The sequence below is a fragment of the Vulpes lagopus genome, chromosome 1 (assembly GCF_018345385.1).
Source record: "Vulpes lagopus strain Blue_001 chromosome 1, ASM1834538v1, whole genome shotgun sequence".
Taxonomy (NCBI): Eukaryota; Metazoa; Chordata; class Mammalia; order Carnivora; family Canidae; genus Vulpes; species Vulpes lagopus.
This window is the reverse complement of record NC_054824.1, coordinates 78787861-78807607: the sequence shown is the minus strand read 5'-3', so window position 1 is coordinate 78807607 and position 19747 is coordinate 78787861. Positions and strand designations below refer to the sequence as shown.

Sequence of the window (19747 nt, the reverse complement as noted above, 5' to 3'; positions counted from 1 at the left end):
TCTTCCCCCCCCCAAATTGGACAAATGACCTAGTCACTGCGACCATCTCTGTTTCTGTAAAATAGTAATAAAAGAGTCACCTGGAGGCACAAACTTTCCATCACAAGATGGATCCAGTCTGGAGACCAAGCATACAACATGGGGCTGGGGTTCATAAGAGTGTTTCGTATTCTTGAAGTTCACTAAGAGAGTAGATCTCGGGTGTTCTCACCAGGCCCGTGTGCATCCACACACCCCCACACATAAAATGGTGACTCTGTGGGGCGATGGCTGTGCTGGTGGTTCAACTGGAGAATCATTTCGCAGTGCATGTGGAAGTCAAGACATCACATTGTACATCTTAAATATTTACCATTTTCCCGTGTCCTACTTCAACAAAGCTTGAAGCAGAAGTCTCCCAGCGATGCCGGCGTGCCTTGCCCTCTGCCCTTCCTCACGCCTTCCCCAGGACACCACAGCAACCTGTGCAGACGAGCAGACGGTCCAATGAGATGTTTTGGCCTCATCCTGTTTTACTAAGAAATGGATACTCTTCCTGCCACAAAGCATTATTTTCTAATTTCCTTAAAAAAGGAAACCCGGCGACTTGGCAGGCGGGGAGGCATGGCACTGTTTGGGTTTATGGAGGCAGAAAGCCAGGGGACTGGGAAGAGAAGGGGGCGCACTCTTTTCGTTCTTCCTCCAGCTCCTCTTTCCTTCGCTTGCTTTCTCTCCAGGTGTGTTCACGATGGTCTCCAGCCCTGGGTTCGCGACATATGAAATGAAAATTGGTGCAGTTACTTTCCAGATTGCTACTGGAGATATTACCAAAGAAAAGGCAGACGTGATTGTAAACTCAACCACAAGGACATTTAATCTGAAATCAGGTATTTTATTTAAGCACTACGCGTGACTGTCACTATTAGTGTGACTTACTCATTTCTGGGAGGGAAATCGTGGCTGATGTTGCCTGGGTCTAGAGGGAGAGTGTTGCAGAATGGATGCGGGCCCTGGAATCAGAAAGACCTGGGTCTGAATCCCGGCTACGCCACTTAACCTCTGTGTGGCCTTGGAACAATCACTTATCCCTTCTGAGCCTCAGTTTCTCTGCCTGTCAAATGTTGATTTCTCAGAGTCGTGAGGCCGTGAGGTTAGGTGGGGTGTAGCAATGTCAAGGCAAGATGCATCGGGCTTCGTCTATGTTACCTCATCCCCTTGTTAGCACTGAACTGTCAAAATTGCACACTTCTAGTTTACAAAGTTTAAGTTTTGTTTTTATTTCCCTTTTTATGGAACTCAGTTGGCACTCGTATCTCACTTCTTGTAACTGTCCCCTATGTTACCCTGACCCAGAAATGAAATTCAGACCCTTTTTCTTTTTCTTTCTTTCTTTTTTTTTTTTTCTGAAATGTCTGACCACCTCCATCAATGGAGCACCTTAGGGCATGCCTCCCCACATGTCTATTTGTGCATAACTTGCACACGTATACTCTTACGTTAATATATTTTTCATTACAAAGCATTACATTTTGAAGTAAAAGCATAAGATAAAACATAAATAGAAGTTTAAATATTTTCTAAACTGCAAGATATTGTGGAACTCACTATGTAGAAGTAAATATGTAGAATTACCATCCAATGTATCAGTTCTTTAAAATGCAGACATAAAGAACATCCAATTATGTAAAATGTGGTACATTGAACATATGTATTTGTCCTTGCCTGCCTTTAAAATTCCATTAAAGCAACAGGAAAGGAAATAAATAAACCCACAAGGAAAAAGAGAGTTGGAGGGAAACCAATCATGAGCAAGAGGCAGCAGTGTATTTTTAGAATATGAGAAGCAGCTAGCCAGTGGTGAAAACTTCGTATAGCAGGCGAGAACAGTAATCCCTAGAGACTCAAGAGTTGGAGGCAGCAGGCACCTGGGAAGGGAGGGCACAGGTAAAGGGATGAACGTAGAATCAGATGCAGTTCTGTAGGAGTAGCTCTTATACCCATTTCTTCCGTCCTCCATCCATCCAATGCACTAATAACTTCCCTTGCTCTTCCCCGGCCAGAGATGGGAGGCTCATTCTGTACAGAAACCACGCAGAGATTCTGGACTTAGAGCAGCAGGCCCGGTGAGATGAGGGCAGGAGCTAGACGGTGTTCCAGGGACAGTTTCTGTACTCAACAGTGAGTGCCCAGCCCCCGTCCCTGTGGGGCTCCCAGAACAGGAGGGGCCCTATGCCCTCCAAGACAGGAGATTGGAGGAGTCTGCTGGAGAGAACCCAACTGCCCTGAAGTCTAGTATTTACCGCCTGCTTACCTCACACTAAAGTCTGCTGGTCAAATTGAACACCAATAAAAAATATATTTATAAAAAATAAATAGAGTCTGCTGGTCAGCGAGCCTCCCTTACGAGGCTCCAAACTCCCTCCCAGCGAGCCTCCAAACTCCCTCTAAATGTGGATGGACTATAAATAAATAAGTAAATAAATAAATAAATTAAAAAGATGTGGATGGACCGATGAAGATCATCTGATATTTGAGGAAAACCTCTATTATTGCAAAGTCAGACATCATAACAAACAAAAAGGGAATTTTTTTAAAAAAGAGACAATTTGGCTTCTAACTCCTTTATAAAAAAAAAGTGAATAAATAAAAGATGATTCACAGCACACACATACATAATCAAGGAGACACAGGTGGGTAGATGGATGATAGAGGACAGATAGATCCTTATAATGAAAAAATAACTAATAATTATTCAATCCCTCTGTGGGCCAGATTCTATGCTAAGCCTCTTTTATCCACTGTCTCTTTGAATGTTCAGATAACCCTGTGAGGGAAGTACCGTGCTACCCCCCGTGTAATAGTTGGGGAGCTGACCAGGCCCGTGTTAGCCAGTGAGCGGCGGGGGCCACCCTAGGCCAGGCTGCCCGAATCATGGTCTGTGCCTTCAACCCCGCCACTGAGCTGCATCAGCAGTGACCAAAGTGGTGAAGCTACAGCCTCGATTGGAAGGCAGCCAACTGTCTGTCTACCTGTGGAAAACAAAACATTAAAACCAAAGAACTTGGGACACCTGGGTGGCTCAGCGGTTGAGCGTCTACCTTCGCCTCAGGTCATGAGCCTGGGTTCCTGGGATCGAGTTCCGCATTGGGGTCCTGCATGGAGCCTGCTTCTCCCTCTGCCTGTGTCTCTGCCCCTCTGTGTGTCTCTCATGAATAAATAAATAAAATCTTAAAAAAAAAAAAAACCCAAGGAACTTAAGTAGAATGCTCAATTTTATTTTAGTTTTGAGATCCATGCTTCTCATTAATATCAGAACTTTCATTTTTATGGTTTTCCATTTTATAAAGCAATAGGGTAGAATGCAGAAAAAAATTCAAATACCTGCAAAAATATCTCTGTACAAATAGAGTCTGTAAAGCTGCAGACACGGGCCTGTCAGCTGTTGGGCGGTGCCGTCACGCAGCAGCTCAGAGTGTTGATTATTCAGCTACTGAATGAAGGTCGCTGTAGAAAATTGAGAATAAGGTAAACCATAAGAGACACTGAACTCCAGGAAGCAAACTGAGGGTTTGCTGGAGGGGCGGTGGGTGGGAGGAGAGGGAAACTGGGTGATGCGCAGTGAGGACGGCACATGATGTAGTGAGCACTGGGTGTTGTATGCGACTGATGAATCACTAAATTCTGCTTCTGAAACTAATTTCAAAAGGTGGGTATTTCTGTGGGGGGCATCAATGCTTAAAGTTGTGCTTAAAGGGATGAGCTGAACAAAAGTCTAATGTACAAAAGCTATAATCATGCATTGACTTTTTTTTAAGATTTATTTATTTATTTATTCATGAGAGACACAGAGAGAGAGAGAGAGAGAGAGGCAGAGACCCAGGCAGAGGGAGAAGCAGGCTCCATGCAGGGAGCCCGATTTGGGACTCGATCCCGGGACCCCAGCATCACACCCTGGGCTGAAGGCGGCGCTAAACTGCTGAGCCACTCGAGCTACCCAATGCATTGACTTTTAACTAATGCTTTTTACCACTAACATGTCTTAACATGTCTTATTTAGGGGTATCTAAAGCGGTTTTAGAAGGTGCTGGACCGGCTGTGGAAAATGAATGCGCTGTACGAGGTATGACCACCTGTTACTTTCAGCTACAACCTATCGCAGATCAGAAGGGCTGAGAATACTATCTCACAGGGCCTGTGAGGGTGAAAGTGGTGAGCGCTTTGGGAAAAGGTCGATTCCCTGGGAGAGCAGATGCAGGTGCTGTGACTCTGTGGCCATGGGGAGGTGGTCATTTCCCCCCCCACCTTCCCACCTATTAAAAAGAAACTAGGCCTGGGTCCTAATTGCCCAGGCTCTACCACTTAGAGTAGATCCTACTCTGGTAGAGTAGGAGGGATCCTGGGCCTGCCATCTAATCTACAAGAGCTTTGTTTCTCTTATCTGTTAGACGGTTCTAGACTCTACTAACAAGGGAGGAGTATGGGAAGGCTGTCTCACAGGTGGTTTTGAGGATCAGGACAATGAATGTGAAAAGCTCTGTAAAGTGCTGTATAAATGATCTTTCACTTTTCCCAACCTTGTTCTACTTGCTATAGCACCTCATCTACTGACACGAGTAAATGTGGAGCCTTGGTGGGTCTGAGGTGTTTCCTGACACCCAGCAATTCTTCTTTTCTACCTGTAGAAATAACACTCGATCCCATAGGTTAAAGGGCTCCAGTCCCACTTCAAATGCCAGGCACAAGTCCCGGCGGCCACCTGTACTACTGACCCATCTCCTATAAATTGGGTCATTCACAAAACCCTTTCTCAGGTTTGACAATACCCTAGGATGACTCTTAGAACATCAGGAAAACACTTGCCTTACATTTACCAGTTTATTATGAAGGATACACCTCAGGAGCCGCCACATGGAAGAGATGCAAAGGGGAAGAGATGGAAGCCCCATGCCCTCTCCAGATGCTCCACCCTCCCAACACCTAGGTATATTTACCAACCTGAAGATTCCCAAATCCAGTTATTTAGGAGCTTTTATGGAGGTTTTATTGTGGAGGCGGGATTAATGAAATCCTTAGATTTGTGGTTTAGGTCCCCGGAGGCCAGGGGCTGGGGCTCAAAGTTCCAATCCTCTACCCTTGGCGTGGCCTTTCTGGAGAGCAGTATCCATTCCGAAATTATCCAGCCCACAGCCTTCAAGAACCATCTCATTCGCTCATGAATGACACTCTCATCACTCAGGAGATTCCAGAGTTCTTGGAACTCTGAGCTCAGAACCAAGGACAAACATCAAATCCTTATTTTTTATTATATCGCAGTGGGGGAACCTGTAAGAGTGATTGTAAACTCTTTAACCTCCAAAACCGGGACTCCTGCCTTGCCCAGCAGACAGTCAGCTAGGAGGGTGATTTAAAGAAGTCACAGGTCCCATGCTTGACAAACAACTGACCTGCTTTGGCCGGAAAGTCCTATCTTGATGCTCTCCTCTGATCGAGACATCGTCTCCCCAATCTATTCCCGGAGAGGGATCAGGGGAAGTAATTCTGATCACCAACAGGAGGACGTTCGCTGGAATTTATGGGCTGCAGAGCTGGCCGTGCCTCGGAAGGCAGAAGCAGGGGATGACGTGAGGTTGGACAAGCTGCCAAAGCCTGTGACGCTACCTGGGAGGGGGCAGCAGGGAGGGCCCGGGCAGGGTGGGTGGCTGGGCCCACTCTCCTGAGTTGGCTGGAGCCCTGCCTTCCTCAGGGGCCTACTGGGCGCCTTAAAACAAGCCCTGGTCATTTCCATGTGCTCGAGAGCTCCGAGTGTCCTAAGAGAGGGGGGATTCTTCACCCTTTTGTGTCTCCACACCACCGGATGCATCACTTTTCTCTCCTTGAAAAATTAATCTATAGCATATGAATTGCTCTTCTGGACAGCAGCTTGGGGCGGGGGTGGGGGGTGGGTAAGAGCTCTGGACACTGGCTGCTTGGGTTCAAATCCCAGGCAGTCTTTGCTACTAACCTTATATCTCTGAGCCTCTGTTTAACCTGTGAAGTGGAGGGAATAGTACCTGCCTGCTAGCCTTGTTTTGAGGATTGAGTGAATTAGAGCAGGTTAGAGTGCTTTTGAGTAGCACCCCAAATATTCATCGGTGTAGGTGTTGAGTTAGAGAATCCTGTCCAGATGGGACATCTGGGTGGCCCAGCGGTTGGGCACCTGCCTTCAGCCTAGGGTGTGACCCCGGGGTCCTGGGATCGAGTCCTGCATCGGGCTCCCTGCAGGGAGCCTGCTTCTCCCTCTGCCTGGGTCTCTGCCTCTCTCTCTCTCTCTCTCTCTCTCTCTCTCTCTGTCTCTTATGAATAAATAAATGAAACCTTTAAAAAAAATAAAAAATAAAGAATCCTGGTCATAAAGAAACTGAGCCTTGTCACAGCCCCCGTGGGTGAAGCCAGCGAGATGGAGAGACGCTGGACGTGGTCAGGAATCATCACCGGCTTTCCTGGGGGCCGCTCTTTTCATTTCTCGGTGGTCACCTTGTTGCTTCCTGTGAGTAATGTGCTGTGTTTTCCTTTTCTTCCTTCTGTTCTAGCTGCACAGCCTCACGGAGAGTTTATAATTACACAAGGTGGCTACTTAATGTGCAAGATCATCATTCACGTTTTTGGGGAAAATGATGTCAGGAAAACTGTCTCCACTGTCCTAGAAGAATGTGAGCAGAGGAAGTACACGTCTGTTGCCCTTCCAGCCATCGGAACAGGTTTGCAGCCTCTCACCACTCAGCTTTTGGATAATCCAGATTCCCTGAGGCTTAGCCTCACGGTTGGGCCCTCGGTGCTGAGTGCAGGCAGGGGCAGTGATGCGTCTCAGGCCCCCTAGCAGCCCCTGGGGGCCCTGTGTGGGGCCCAGGCCTCTGTCAGGTATCTCTGTCCTTTACTGTATGGTCTCCAGGTATCTCTCCACGTTTGGCCCGTAATGCCATGGTTTTCTTGCACTTCTCCGTTTGAGCCTGCCCTCTGGTTTCCAAACCCTCACGACCTCCCCCTGGGGTTTACTGCAGCATCTCCCACTGGCCCCTCATTTGCACATTCCTTAGATGGAGATGCTGTTTCCCAGGCCCACCGCGGGTTCCTGGGCATGAAATCCTTAGTAGGATGCAGTCGCTGTGCTTAAGCAACAAGCTCACGTCTAGGGGCGCCTGGGTGGCTCAGGCCGTCACGTGCCTGCCTTCAGCTCAGATTGTGATCCCAGGGGCCTGGGATCGAATCCCACATCCAGCTCCCTGCTCAGCGTGGTGTCTGCTTCTCCCTCTGCCCTTCCCATCCCTCCTCACCCCTCCCCACAGCTCCTGCACACGCTAGCTCGTGCTCTCTCTCCCTCTCTCTCTGGCAAAAAGAAATAAAGAAAAATCTTTAAAAATACATGTAACTCAGAATCCAACTCCGAGTTTCTAGGAACACTTTCCTCCTCATCTCTATCCTAGTGTACAATAATTTGCTCTTACTTGAAGGTGATACTAATGACCCGCTCCCTGATTCATTCACACTCAATTGCACAGGCTTTTTAAAAGGGCCTGGAGGGCAGCTTGAGGGGAGGGGGTTGCTCAGCGGTTCAGCGCCGCCTTGGGCCCAGTGCGTGATCGTGGAGACCCGGGATCGAGTCCCACGTCGGGCTCCCTGCAGGGAGCCTGCTTCTCCCTCTGCCTGTGTCTCTGCCTCTCTCTGTGTCTCTCATGGATAAATAAATAAAATCTAAAATAAAATAAAATAAAATAAAATAAAATAAAAGGGCCTGGGAGGGCCTTAATAATGCCGTCACATGATTATATGGTGTAGTAAAGCTTCAAGAGCAAGATATTTTAACCACTGTGGGTTAGAGTCACTGTTTCTTCCCACTTTGACTTCTCAGACTTTTCCTGGCACTGAGCATTGGAGAGACTGCAGGTATTTTTAGAACACAGCTAAGGAAACTTGAGTTGGGAATATGGTTTTCAAAATCTCAAATTTTATGCTTAACTGTGATTTTTTTTTTATCAATGTTCGCTTTTACATGTAATTTTATATATTTTTTTTTAATTTTTTTTTTTTTAATTTATTTATGATAGTCACAGAGAGAGAGAGAGAGGCAGAGACACAGGCGGAGGGAGAAGCAGGCTCCATGCACCGGGAGCCCGACGTGGGATTCGATCCCGGGTCTCCAGGATCGCGCCCCGGGCCAAAGGCAGGCGCCAAACTGCTGCGCCACCCAGGGATCCCTAATTTTATATTTTTATTTTGTGTTCTTTTTCTGAGATGCGTACATTTCAAACCCTACAAAATCTAGACCCACTCCTGACTCTTAGTTTCCCCATTTTGCAGATAGGAATTCGAGGTTTTAAGTACAAGGTGATATAGCTAGTAAGCAACGTTCACACCCAGGCAGCCTGGTCTGCACATTTCAACCATTACATTTTTTTTTAAATGTTACGTGGTTTTGGTTGCCATTATGCTCTTAATTACTATGTTTTTAGCTGCCACATTCTTATCTCTATTAGCTATTACCTTCTATTATCACCCCTGCTTTATAGCTGAGGAAATTGAAGTTTGGAGGTACTGTGGGCTGAGTTGTATTCCCCTGCCAAATTCTAGTGTTGAAACCCTAACCCCCAGTACCTCAGAATGTGACTGTATTTAATGAGAGGGTCTTTTTAAAGGTAATTAGGTTAGGGGTACCTGGGTGGCTCAGTGGTTGAGCATCTGACTTTCACTCAGGTTGTGATCTTGGGGAACTGGGATTGAGTCCCGCATCAGGCTCCCTGCTTCTCCCTCTGCCTAGGTCTCTGCCTCTCTCTGTGTTTCACATGAAAAAATAAAATCTTTTTTTAAAAAAAGAGGTAATTAAGTTAAAATGAGGCCTAGTGAGTGGGCTCTAATCCAATATGACCAGGGTCCTCATTAGTTAGGAGATTAGAACATCCGTAGGTACAGAGAGAAGGCCATGAGAAGACACAGGGAGAAGACAGCCATATACAAGTCTCAGAGAGAGTCCTCAAAAGAAACCAATCTTTCCAACGCCTGGATCTCAGACTTCTAATCTCCAGAATTGTGAGAAAATAATTTCTGTTGCTTGAGCCAACAGTCATGGCACTTTGTCATGGCACTTTGCTAGTTTGCCCCTGGCAAACTAACATAAGAGGGATCGAATGATTTACCCAAGATCACACAGCTAAACCAGTGGAGAGCCAGGACACGAAGCCAGATCTTCTGCACCGGGTCACATGCTCTTTTCTCTGTGCTGCCAGCATCCTTCAGTTAAAGACCAGCAGGAACACACGGTATGAGGAACTATGCAGCATCTCACCAAGAGGTCTTTAAGGACTTATTAATGGATTTGAGCTTGCGCTGGGTGGCTTTGTGGTGGTCTCAAGCAAGTTGGGGCTTCGCTCTGGCTTGGATACTTTGAGGAAGCAGACATCGTTCTATGGTTGGGCATCTTACCTGGAAGGGGAGAAGAGAATGGCTGATGCTGTGATTATGAACGAAGCCGCACTTGCTCCTATTAGCCAGGATGGGGAAGGTTGGGCCATTTTTGTGGTGTGGATAGTGTTCATGTTTTTGGCTGTGGTCAGACATGACTATTCAGTAGTTGTGTTTGACTTAATTGATCCCAGCTACAGAGTGGTTGCATCGGATGACGTCCTATGACTTTGTTTTCAACCAGCGTACACGGAGACCCAGCTCTGAGTGCCGGACCCGCTTCTGGCCGCCGGCTGCTTTCCTCTTTCTCAGCACCAAAAACTGCATTTGCCAAATCTCATCACTTGCCTAATACCTGCTAAAGCTTCTTTTGAGCGCTTAAAGTTTTTCTTTTTCAGGCAATGCTGGAAAAAACCCAACCATCGTCGCTGATGACATGATCAGTGCTGTTGTAGACTTCTCATGGAAACACTCCACCCCATCATTAAGAAAAGTTAAAGTTGTCATCTTTCTATCTGATTTGCTAAATGTATTCTATGACAACATGAAAAAGAGAGAAAATTCTACATCACCTTTCTTTCAATCCACATGCTTCGAGACCGCACGTAAGATGATCTTTAAAAAATCATGTGGTTATTGCTCAGATTACTGGGCAGATGTTTAGATATTAATGGTCACTGTTTTATCGGTTTTAGGATTCAACAGACAGCCTCCTATAATATGTGGGAGAAGTACAGGAACTATGCAGCCCAGGTTCCCGTCCACCTATTATTCTTCTGAAGGGCAAAATCACTCCTGGGAAACAGGAATTGCGAAGGAACAAGAAGAGAATAGAAGTAAGGATGCAGAAAGAGGGGGATGGGCTTTGAAAATCCTAGCCAGTTATCTCATTATGTACTTATGGAGTAGCATCAATCCTCAGTGCCCCTCGTAGCTGTGAACTGGCTGACCAATACTGGTTTATTGATTATCCACCACTAGACAAGTTAGCCCAGGAATAGAAGCAGATGGAAGAACGGAGTGGTCAGAGTCATTCTGCTGTACTACTTCATGAGCAAGCAGAGTCCCAGTTGCTTCTCTGTAAGATGTGGGTTTATGCATTATTTTTAAGTGTCTATATTGACCTGCTCCTCTTTCCCCCGTTTTGTGGCTTCCGTACTGCTGTGAAAGTAACTAGAAAAGCAGCCTCCTCTTTGCAATCACTGTTTTTGCCCATTTTGAGCATTCACTCATAGAGCACTATGGGTTTTACTAGTGATGAAGTGTGCCTGTCATCAGAAGCCTGTCTAAACTGGAAATTGTTGTCTGAACCTGCCAGTGGGAATTTCAGTTCTCTCTACACTTATTTCCTGACAACCATTCTTGTCAATGTGCGTTCATACACAGCACATATAAGAGCTACGCGAATACACACACACAGTAAAGAAAATTGAAGATGATAGTTGGATTTATTAATGCTCTTGCAATAGCAAATAATAGAGAATCCAGTTTACACTGGCTTATGGAAAAAATTGAAGTTGACTCACATAACTATAAAGTCCTAGGCATATGTGGCTTCAGGTCCAATTTGATCCAGGTACTCATATTATATAATCTAGACCCTGGCTTTCTTCATCTCTCACTCTCTTCTCAGCTGTGTTGTCTTTATCTTCAGGTTTCACATGGTGGAAGAGGGCTGCCAGCAGTATCAGGCTCATATCCCCCAGCAGTATCAGGGTGGGTTCAACAGGAAAGGGTATATCCAGGGGCAACGTATACTTACCATCAGGAACATGATGCCTGGGAACAGAGGTGTTCACATAAGGCTGAAATTCCTTCTGATTGAATCAGCTTAGCTCATCATTGCAGCTAGGGAACTGGAATTACACTAATTACCCAACCCAGAGTCGCATGCTGTATCCTTTTTTTTTTTTTTTTTTTTTTTGGTGCTGTATCCTTGAACTGAAGGAGATCACTCTCTGAAGCAATGGGGAAGAGGAGTTGTTCACAAGGAAATTCAGGAAATAAAAAGGGAAAAGGCTGCTGGAGAGTTAAAAATAATACATACCTACTAGAGTATCTCAGGGTATATAAATTAACATTTTTCCCCCTTTGGTCTTTGTAGAGGAAAATTTTATTTGAATTTAAGAGCAATAAGTCATTATAAGTAAAGTGAAAAATGAACTTAAACTGGTTCATCTACTCCGTGTATACACCAAGGATTTAAAATGACTTACAAAATTTTAAAATTAGGAAGGGGCGCCTGGGTGGCTCAGTCAGTTAAGCGTTCAACTCTTGATTTCGGGTCAGGTCATAATTTCAGGGTTGTGAGATCGAGTCCCTTGTAGGGCTCCACACTGGGCGTGGAGTCTGCTTAAAAGTCTCTGCCTTCTTCCCCCTCTGTCCCTCCCCTTCCCATTTCTCTTTCTAAAAAAAAAAAAAAATTATATATATATATATAAACATCGGAGACAAACAAACAAAAGATAACTAAAATGAGCAGACCAGTGACCCAATGGCACTTGGGGCAAAAACAAACAATAAAACTGCCTTACATAATCTTTGTTAGTAGATGAAAGTAATAATGCAGATGAAATGTTAGATAAAAGGACATTTGTTGGAAGAGATAAACTTGAATTTTAGTAAGAATTTATCATGTGGACTTCTTTAAAAGAGAACTGAGTTTCATTTGAGCCAATGATACACAGTTGCTTTTCCAAACTATTCATTGATTCAGAGTGCTTTTACAGAGCATGGATTGAATATCGGACCCCAGCAACAAGATTGGGAGCCATGTAAGGAGGTGGGAGTTAAAGCCATTGAGTGTGGATCTGATTATCCATGCAGACTGTGGAGGTAGAGAAGGTCAAGACTGAAGGCAGAGACAGGATTTGTGGTGCGTCATCCCACCTCTACTTGTGGAGAGGAAACTGAGGCAGGGTGCACAAGTAGAGGTGCAGGAGGGCATTCATCCAAAACATCAGGAATGGGAAAGTAGGGATGCTTGGGTGGCTCAGTGGTTGAGCATCTGCCTTCAGCTCAGGGCGTGATCCCGGGATCCTGGGATCCAGTCCCACATTGGGCTCCCCAGAGGGAACCTGCTTCTCCCTCGACCTGTGTCTCTGCCTCTCTCTGTGTGTCTCTCATGAATAAATAAAACCCTTTAAAAAAAAAAAAAGAATGGGAAAGTAGAGTGATATATCTTCTAAAAGAGATTTTTAGGAAAAGCACTCAGGAAAGTGCCTGGTACATGGTAAACACTTGAAGAAAGGTAGCCATCTCGTGTTACCTCCCAGGAAACTCTGGGCTGTGAGGCACTAGAGCACAATTCTTTTCCTTCTTTGGACAGTGGCCTTTCATGTAACGTTGGATGTGTGAATACTTAGCCTTCCTGGGACTTGGTTTTCTCATGGCTAAATTGTCCAGCCAAGGGTCACCTTTTGTCCACAGGCAGAGTAAGGAGCACAATTCAGTGTGGCTTAAGGGTGTGATTTAAGTTGTTCCTCTCAAGAAAATACCATTGTCTTTAAGCTTTACTCCCTCTTTATTTATTTATTTTTTTAAAGATTTATTCATTTTCTTTTAGAGAGGGAGAGAAAGAGAGTATGGGTGACAAGGGGGCAGAGAGAGAATCTCAAGCAGACTCTACACTGAACACAGAGCATGCCAGGGGGCTCGATCACACAACCCCAAGATCGTGACCTCAGCTGAAATCAAGAGCCAGACGCCCAACTCTCAGGCTCCCTGCTCAGCAGGAGAGTCTGCTTCTCCCTCTGCCCTTTCTTGTATGCTCTCTCTCTCTCTCTCTCTCAAATAAATAAAGTCTTAAAAAAGAAAAGAACCACACTAAATAAAACTGATAAACAAGAAGACATCAATAAATCAGTTTTCATATTTATACATCAGTTTTTTTTTTAAGTAGGCTTCACACCCACTGTGGAGCCCATCATGGGACTTGAACTTATGACCCTGAGATCAAGACCTGAGCTGAAATCAAGAGTCAGTTGCTCAACCAATTGAGCCACCCAGGCACTCCCACACATCAGTTTCTAATAGAATTAATTCCATTAAGTTTTCTGGGGAAATTCTCATTTCAAGCTACACTGAACCTAAGTATACCTAAATATTTTAGCTAGGCCATTACTATACGTCATACTAGCATTGGAGCTATTCATTTCATCATCGTTTACCAAATTGAGGATGATAAAAGAAGAAGTTGTGAAATGTGTAGCTTTTTGTTTTTTTTCAAAGACCAAGATTAGATGAATGTGAAGCAAGAGCATAGGAAGTGCCTTGATTTTCAGAGGTCCCTGGAAATGGATATTGTGTTTTCACCAAATGCTGACTTCCCAGATAATATTCCTGAACACTGGACCAACATGAATCAGCAGCTGTCTTGTGTGATTGAGCTACATCCTGGACAATCAGAATATGATACTGTAAGGGCCTTGTTCTCTGAGACCCATTTTTTCTACAAAATAGAGAAGGTAAAATTGTGTTAAAAAATCGCTTCTTTTAACTATCGAAGAACTAACATGAAAGCCATCTGTTTTATAACAACTCTTCCTTCTTTTATACCTTACTGTATTCATTTTAATTAGACTAACTCAAGCTTCATAGACTTCGAATCTCATGGCTCATTCATTAGCAATAATGAAGGAGATCCCCAAAAGTAGCATATATATGTCTGGATACTTTCACTTACAGTTTACAAACAAACCCATTCAAACTGATTAAACAGGAAGAAATGTATTAGAAATTAATGGAAAGTTCAGAAGTAGGATGGTTTTTGAAACAGTTGGATCCACTGGCTTGATGACATCATGGATCTAGTTTCTCTGGCTTTGCCATCACAGGGTCAGCTTCATCTGAAGGCTGGACTCGCTTCATAATTGTACGGTAGCTCCTGGTGGCAATCAGGGGGTCTCCGCTTCCTCCATTCACATCCCATGGAAGAAACACATCCACTGGATGAGAGTCTCAGGCTTTGTGTTGAGCAGACCACTCCAGCCGGGCTGTCAGGAGAGTACTATATGCTGATTGGCTTCGACCTGGACTGTCAAATGCCATCATTTTGTGATCCTATCATGAGACGACCCTGATTGGTTAAACCCAATGAGTCTCCCCACTGAGAACTAAACATGAGTCCAACTCCACCCAAACCAGCAGTTGCTGTACAACGGAGATGAAGTGGAATAGATGTTCAGGGATTCCCACAATGTCCACCATGCTGCATAAAAAATTTTAGCCAGTAAAGTATAGGAGTTTAGTAGAAGGTCATTATCATACCGGGTATATCAGAGCAGGGTGCGACATCCTAGTCCTTTAAAAATCAACCACATTATAGCACTTAAGAAATTGTGCTGTCATAAGCTTCCACATGGCTGACTCACCCTTGAGCAGTGGGCTTCTTAAGGTAGGAGTTGGATTCCTAGTACCTAGCACGGTTCCTCCCATATCATGGGACATAATACCTATTGAGTGAGCTTACTTCCTGAGAAAGGAATCAGAAGAGAGACTCCTGCAGAAAGGACAGAATTTAAAGGAGGGGATGCTTCATGGATGTTCAACACTGTTGAGAGTACGAGAACCTTCCTTGTTCAGTTGTGTTTTACAGTATCTGTAACTTTCTTGGCTCTTATCCTTCTAGTATAACCATTTTGAAACACCTCATTTTTGGGTTAATTCCATAATACACTTTCTTTCCTGCTGCCTCTAGATAAAATCATTATTAATTCATGGCCCCCAGCCTCTGCTGGACTCTCCAGATGCCTGGAATCCTTTATTGCTTCCTCCAGTCAGTTCCCTCATGCATTCCCCTTTGCAAAATTTCAACACTCTGCTTGAGGTCTTCATCTCTCTCAAAACAACTTTCCCTCCTGCTTTTATGTCTTGGCTTCTCGTCAACTTCTGCTACAGGTAACCACTTCGTTCTTCTTATTTATGTATTTATTTTTAATAAATACGATTTTTTTCTTTTTAAATTTATTATTATTATTATTATTATTATTATTATTATTATTATTATTAAAGTTGGCTTCATGCCTGGCATGGGGCCCAACACTGGGCTTGAACTCACAATCTGTCAGTGGCTATTTGACTCTTGGTTTTGGCTCAGGCTGTGGTCTCATGCTTGTGAGATTAAGCCTGCCTCTGGCTCTGTGCTCAGCATGGAGTCCACTTGAGATGCTCTCTCTCTCTCTCACTGTGCCCCTCCTGCTTGTGCTCTCTGTCTCTCTCTCTAAAATAAATAAATAAATCTTAAAAAAAAATTAAAAAAAAAACCAGTTGGATGCTTAATTGACTGAGCCATACAGGCACCACTTATTTATTTGTTTGTTTTAGAGAGAGATAGAAAAAGGGAGGTAGGTGCAGAGGGAGAGGGAGACAGGGAATTTTAAGGAGGCTCCATTCCAGTTTGGAGCATGACATGGGGCTCGATTTTACAACCTGTGCCAAAATGAGATCATTGTGCCAAAATCCAGAATTGCATGCTTAACCAATGGAACCACCTAGGTGTTCCTTGAGTAAGAATTTTTTGTTTTAAGATTGTATTTATTTATTCATGAGAGACACACAGAGAGGCAGAGGGAGACATAGGCAGACATAGGCAGAGGGAGAAGCAGACTCCATGCAGGGAGCCCAATGTGGGACTCGATCCCTGGGATCACAACCTGAGCCAAAGGCAGACGCTCAACCACTGAGCCACCCAGGTGTCCCTTGAGTAAGAATTTGAATATGAGTGAATCTCCAGGGATTCCAGGGAACACACACACACACATATATATAATATTTACATAAATATAGGTAAATATTTTTATATAAATTATAATTTCTGTCCTATAAACTAGACTATAGTAAGCACTATTACAAAGTATAGATACTCTTAACCTAGCCTTTTTCTAAAGGCAGAAAACTACCTATTCTCGGAATTTGCTGTTTATTTGCAATTTTTTTCCTTCTCCTCCTCCTCCTCCTTCAGTCCTCCTCCCTCTCCTCCAAATTGCTATTTTACAATCCACAACAAGCACAATATACTGATCTCTAAAGTCATTTTCAAATGACTTCAGTTTTGCTTTGTGTCATTTGCAGATTGAGAGGATACAGAATGTGTGCCTCTGGCAGAGCTACCAGATAAAGAAAAAGCACATGGACATCAAGAATGGCTCTAGAGATAATGAGAGAGTCCTGTTCCATGGGACAGATGCAGACTCGGTGCCATATGTCAATCAGCATGGCTTTAACCGCAGTTATGCTGGGAAGAATGGTAAGGAAGCAAGCAATCCGGTTGACCAGAAGGCGGTGAACGGTAGCTCTGGGGTTGGCTCTCCACACCCAAGCAGTGTAGAACCATAGATGGCAGCTGTCTGGTCATTGCCAGGGTAGGGGTCTTTGTGCTTCATCAGAAAGGAGGTTGGCAACTTTCTGAGGCTAGAGGGAGTGGATTTTGGAAGTGATGACAAGTGGCTTTGGTGGGCAAGAACTGCATGAAAAAAAAAAACTTGTGTCAGGTTTTGGTCATGGTTCTACACACTGATGATTTTATGTTCTTAGGAAGGTTTCTATCTTTCTCTTTACAGCTGCAGCTTATGGAAAAGGAACCTATTTTGCTGTTGATGCCAGATATTCTGCAGATGATATATATTCCAGACCAGACAGCAATGGGAGAAAACATATTTATGTTGTACGAGTACTTACGGGAGTCTACACACTGGGACATGCAGGATTAGTTACCCCTCCATCAAAGAACCCTCACAATCCCACAGATCTGTTTGACTCTGTCACAAACGATACACAACATCCAAACCTGTTTGTGGTATTCTCTGATAATCAAGCTTACCCAGAATATCTCATAACTTTCAGGTGTTAAAAAATAGGTTTTTTTTTTTTTCAATCTCAAAGAGACGATTTAGTCGTCTATTTATGAGAACAATTTATAGAGTTTTTGTCTTTGCCTTTGGCTTGTTTAGTAGATAAAAATCTGTTAGATCCCCAAATGCTGAAAACAGCCTTTTGAAGATGCTCTATTGCCATTTGTAGCATACCTCTTTTCTCAGCATATTGATGAGTGGAAGTTAAGAAATGTAGATGACATAATTATAGCTACAACTATTTACAGACACCAAATCTGTAGGAGAACAAAAAACACATTACTTTTCTCTAGCAGAGAAGAAATAAGATGAATCACTTTAAAACCAAGATATCATTGTTCTTACAAAACATGTTAAGACATCAAACTGTGTTGAGCTCAACTGTACTGTTAAATTAAATAACGAGGCTGCTATTGTGCATCTGTAACAGTTGGGTATTTTGCTTCCTGAAGAAATACTTATTAGCTATAGCTCAGCTTGAATGACTGAATCAAAAGGTATCACCTCAAATCTGTTGTGAAATAGTTCAGGAAAAAATGTGTTGTGCCACTGTCTAATGCTACATAACAAATTCCTACAAAATTGAGTGGCTTTGTGGGTAAGGAATTTAGGCATGGCTTAGTTGGGTCATTAGGATTTAGGGTCTCTCATGAAGTTGAGTAAAGGTGGTGGCAGGGGATGTGGTCTTCTGAAGGCTTGACTGAGGCTGGGAGATCTGCTTCCAAGGTGGATCACTCAAATAGCTAAAAAGTTTTTGCTGGTTGGCAGGAGTCCTCAGTTTTGCCCCACATGATCCTCTCTAGGCTGCCTGTGTCGCTCATGACATGGCAGCTGGCTTACCCCACAGTCAGCAGTTCAGGAGGGCGGGAGGCAGAAGTCTGATGTCTTTTATGACCTAGCCTCTGGAGTCAGACTCCACCTCTTCTACAGTATCCTGTTGGTTCCATGGGTCAGCTCTTCCAGTGTAAGTGCAAATTGCGGAAGGGCATGGACACCAGTAGATGGCAAACTGGGGACCATCTTAGAGGCCATAAAATGAGGGAATGACTGATACATTGATAAAATGTTACAAGCAAGTGGAAAGGACTCCAGATGTCATCTAAGCCCACTGTCCCCTCGTCTTTCTCCTCTACCCTCCCCCTCTCCCAGGCAAAAAGCCCTTGAGCCTCCGCTTGACCGTTTCGAACACTCCACATCTTAAGGATAACTTATTCCATTGTGAGACAGCTCTAACTGTTGGAAGACTCTTGTTTACGCTGAGTTGAAATCTGTTCTGCGTCTATTGCCTGCTGATCACTGTCCCACCTCCTGGAGGACACAGAGCAAACTCATTCCTTTTACAGATGGTCACTCTTCAGATTCATCTCTTCCCTCTTTGATGTTAGAGTTAGGTAAATTCTTGAAATACTTAGCAGCTTATTTATCCTGATGTATCACTTATCAAGAGTTAAAGATATCGAAGAAGTGTTTACATAATCTTAGATAAGCACAGGCACATTAAAAAGAGTACAGGAAAGTTTAAAACTGTCACCATACTGTATCACTCGTAATTGCGACATTCAGAGGAAACCACTGCCAAGTTCTTAAACACTCCCTTCTCCTTCCTACATCCATCTTCAACGAAGTCAAAGTCGTACTTTATTCAATTACTTAATTATACAATATTGTTGGGGATCCCGGGGTGGCTCAGTGGTTTAGTGACTGTCTTCCACCCCAGGTGTGATCCTGGAGACCCGGGATCGAGTCCCACGTCGGGCTCCCTGCATGGAGCCTGCTTCTCCCTCTGCCTGTGTCTCTGCCTCTCTCTGTCTCTCATGAACAACAACAACAAAAATTATACAATGTTGTATCTGCCTTTTTTCATTTAACATTGTGTTACCCTCATGTTATTAATTTCTTCTGTAAACATAAATCGTAATGGCCCAGTTATTCCACTATATATTTTCCTTTTATGTATCTATAATCATAAAGTTTTTAAAAATGCCATCTTTCCTTATAGCTTAATAATCCAATTTCCTTCTGTAATATATCTGTATTATTTCCCCCATGTTGTTAAATATCTAATGTATCTTTTGTTGGTTGCATAGTATTTCATTGTGTGTCTCTACGTAAATGTTATGTCAAAGTTGGGTGCCGTATATTTCTAGATAAATAAATGGTTGGATTATGAGATGCAAAGACCATAATCTGTCTTCAATGAGATGCTGCTTCCCGAATCTCTTGGGGGAGATAGAGTCCTAGAGAGGAAAGCAAGCTTAAATAATGCTCTGTCAGTTGGTCATGGGCCTTGGCTCCCATCTCCAGTATAGAATCCTAGTGAGCCAGGTTGGAACGTAGAAGGACTCTTTTTACTTAGTTAGGTAGGCTTTTATTTGCAATGTAAACTGCTGTCATTGTCTCCTCCAATGCTGTCACTCAAGGACCCCCCTAATTTATTTTGCTGTACTTCTGCTCATAGTACATATGCTGATGTGTTAATTGAACAC

At 43.8% G+C, this 19747-nt stretch overlaps 1 protein-coding gene across 4 annotated transcripts in view; it reads left to right on the top strand.

The window, feature by feature from the left end:
- LOC121501524 (protein mono-ADP-ribosyltransferase PARP15-like) overlaps positions 1-19461 on the top strand; it is a 47286-nt gene extending 27825 nt beyond the window's left edge. For all 4 annotated transcript variants that reach the window (XM_041773624.1, XM_041773614.1, XM_041773605.1 and 1 more), the window contains 8 exons: positions 717-866; positions 4037-4099; positions 6549-6716; positions 9810-10016; positions 10107-10247; positions 13744-13877; positions 16483-16657; positions 16971-19461. In XM_041773624.1, coding sequence (XP_041629558.1) covers positions 717-866; positions 4037-4099; positions 6549-6716; positions 9810-10016; positions 10107-10247; positions 13744-13877; positions 16483-16657; positions 16971-17260 — 1328 coding nt within the window. In that variant the 3' untranslated portion in view covers positions 17261-19461. The remainder of the gene's footprint in view (positions 1-716; positions 867-4036; positions 4100-6548; positions 6717-9809; positions 10017-10106; positions 10248-13743; positions 13878-16482; positions 16658-16970) is intronic.
- Positions 19462-19747: the final 286 nt, after the last annotated feature.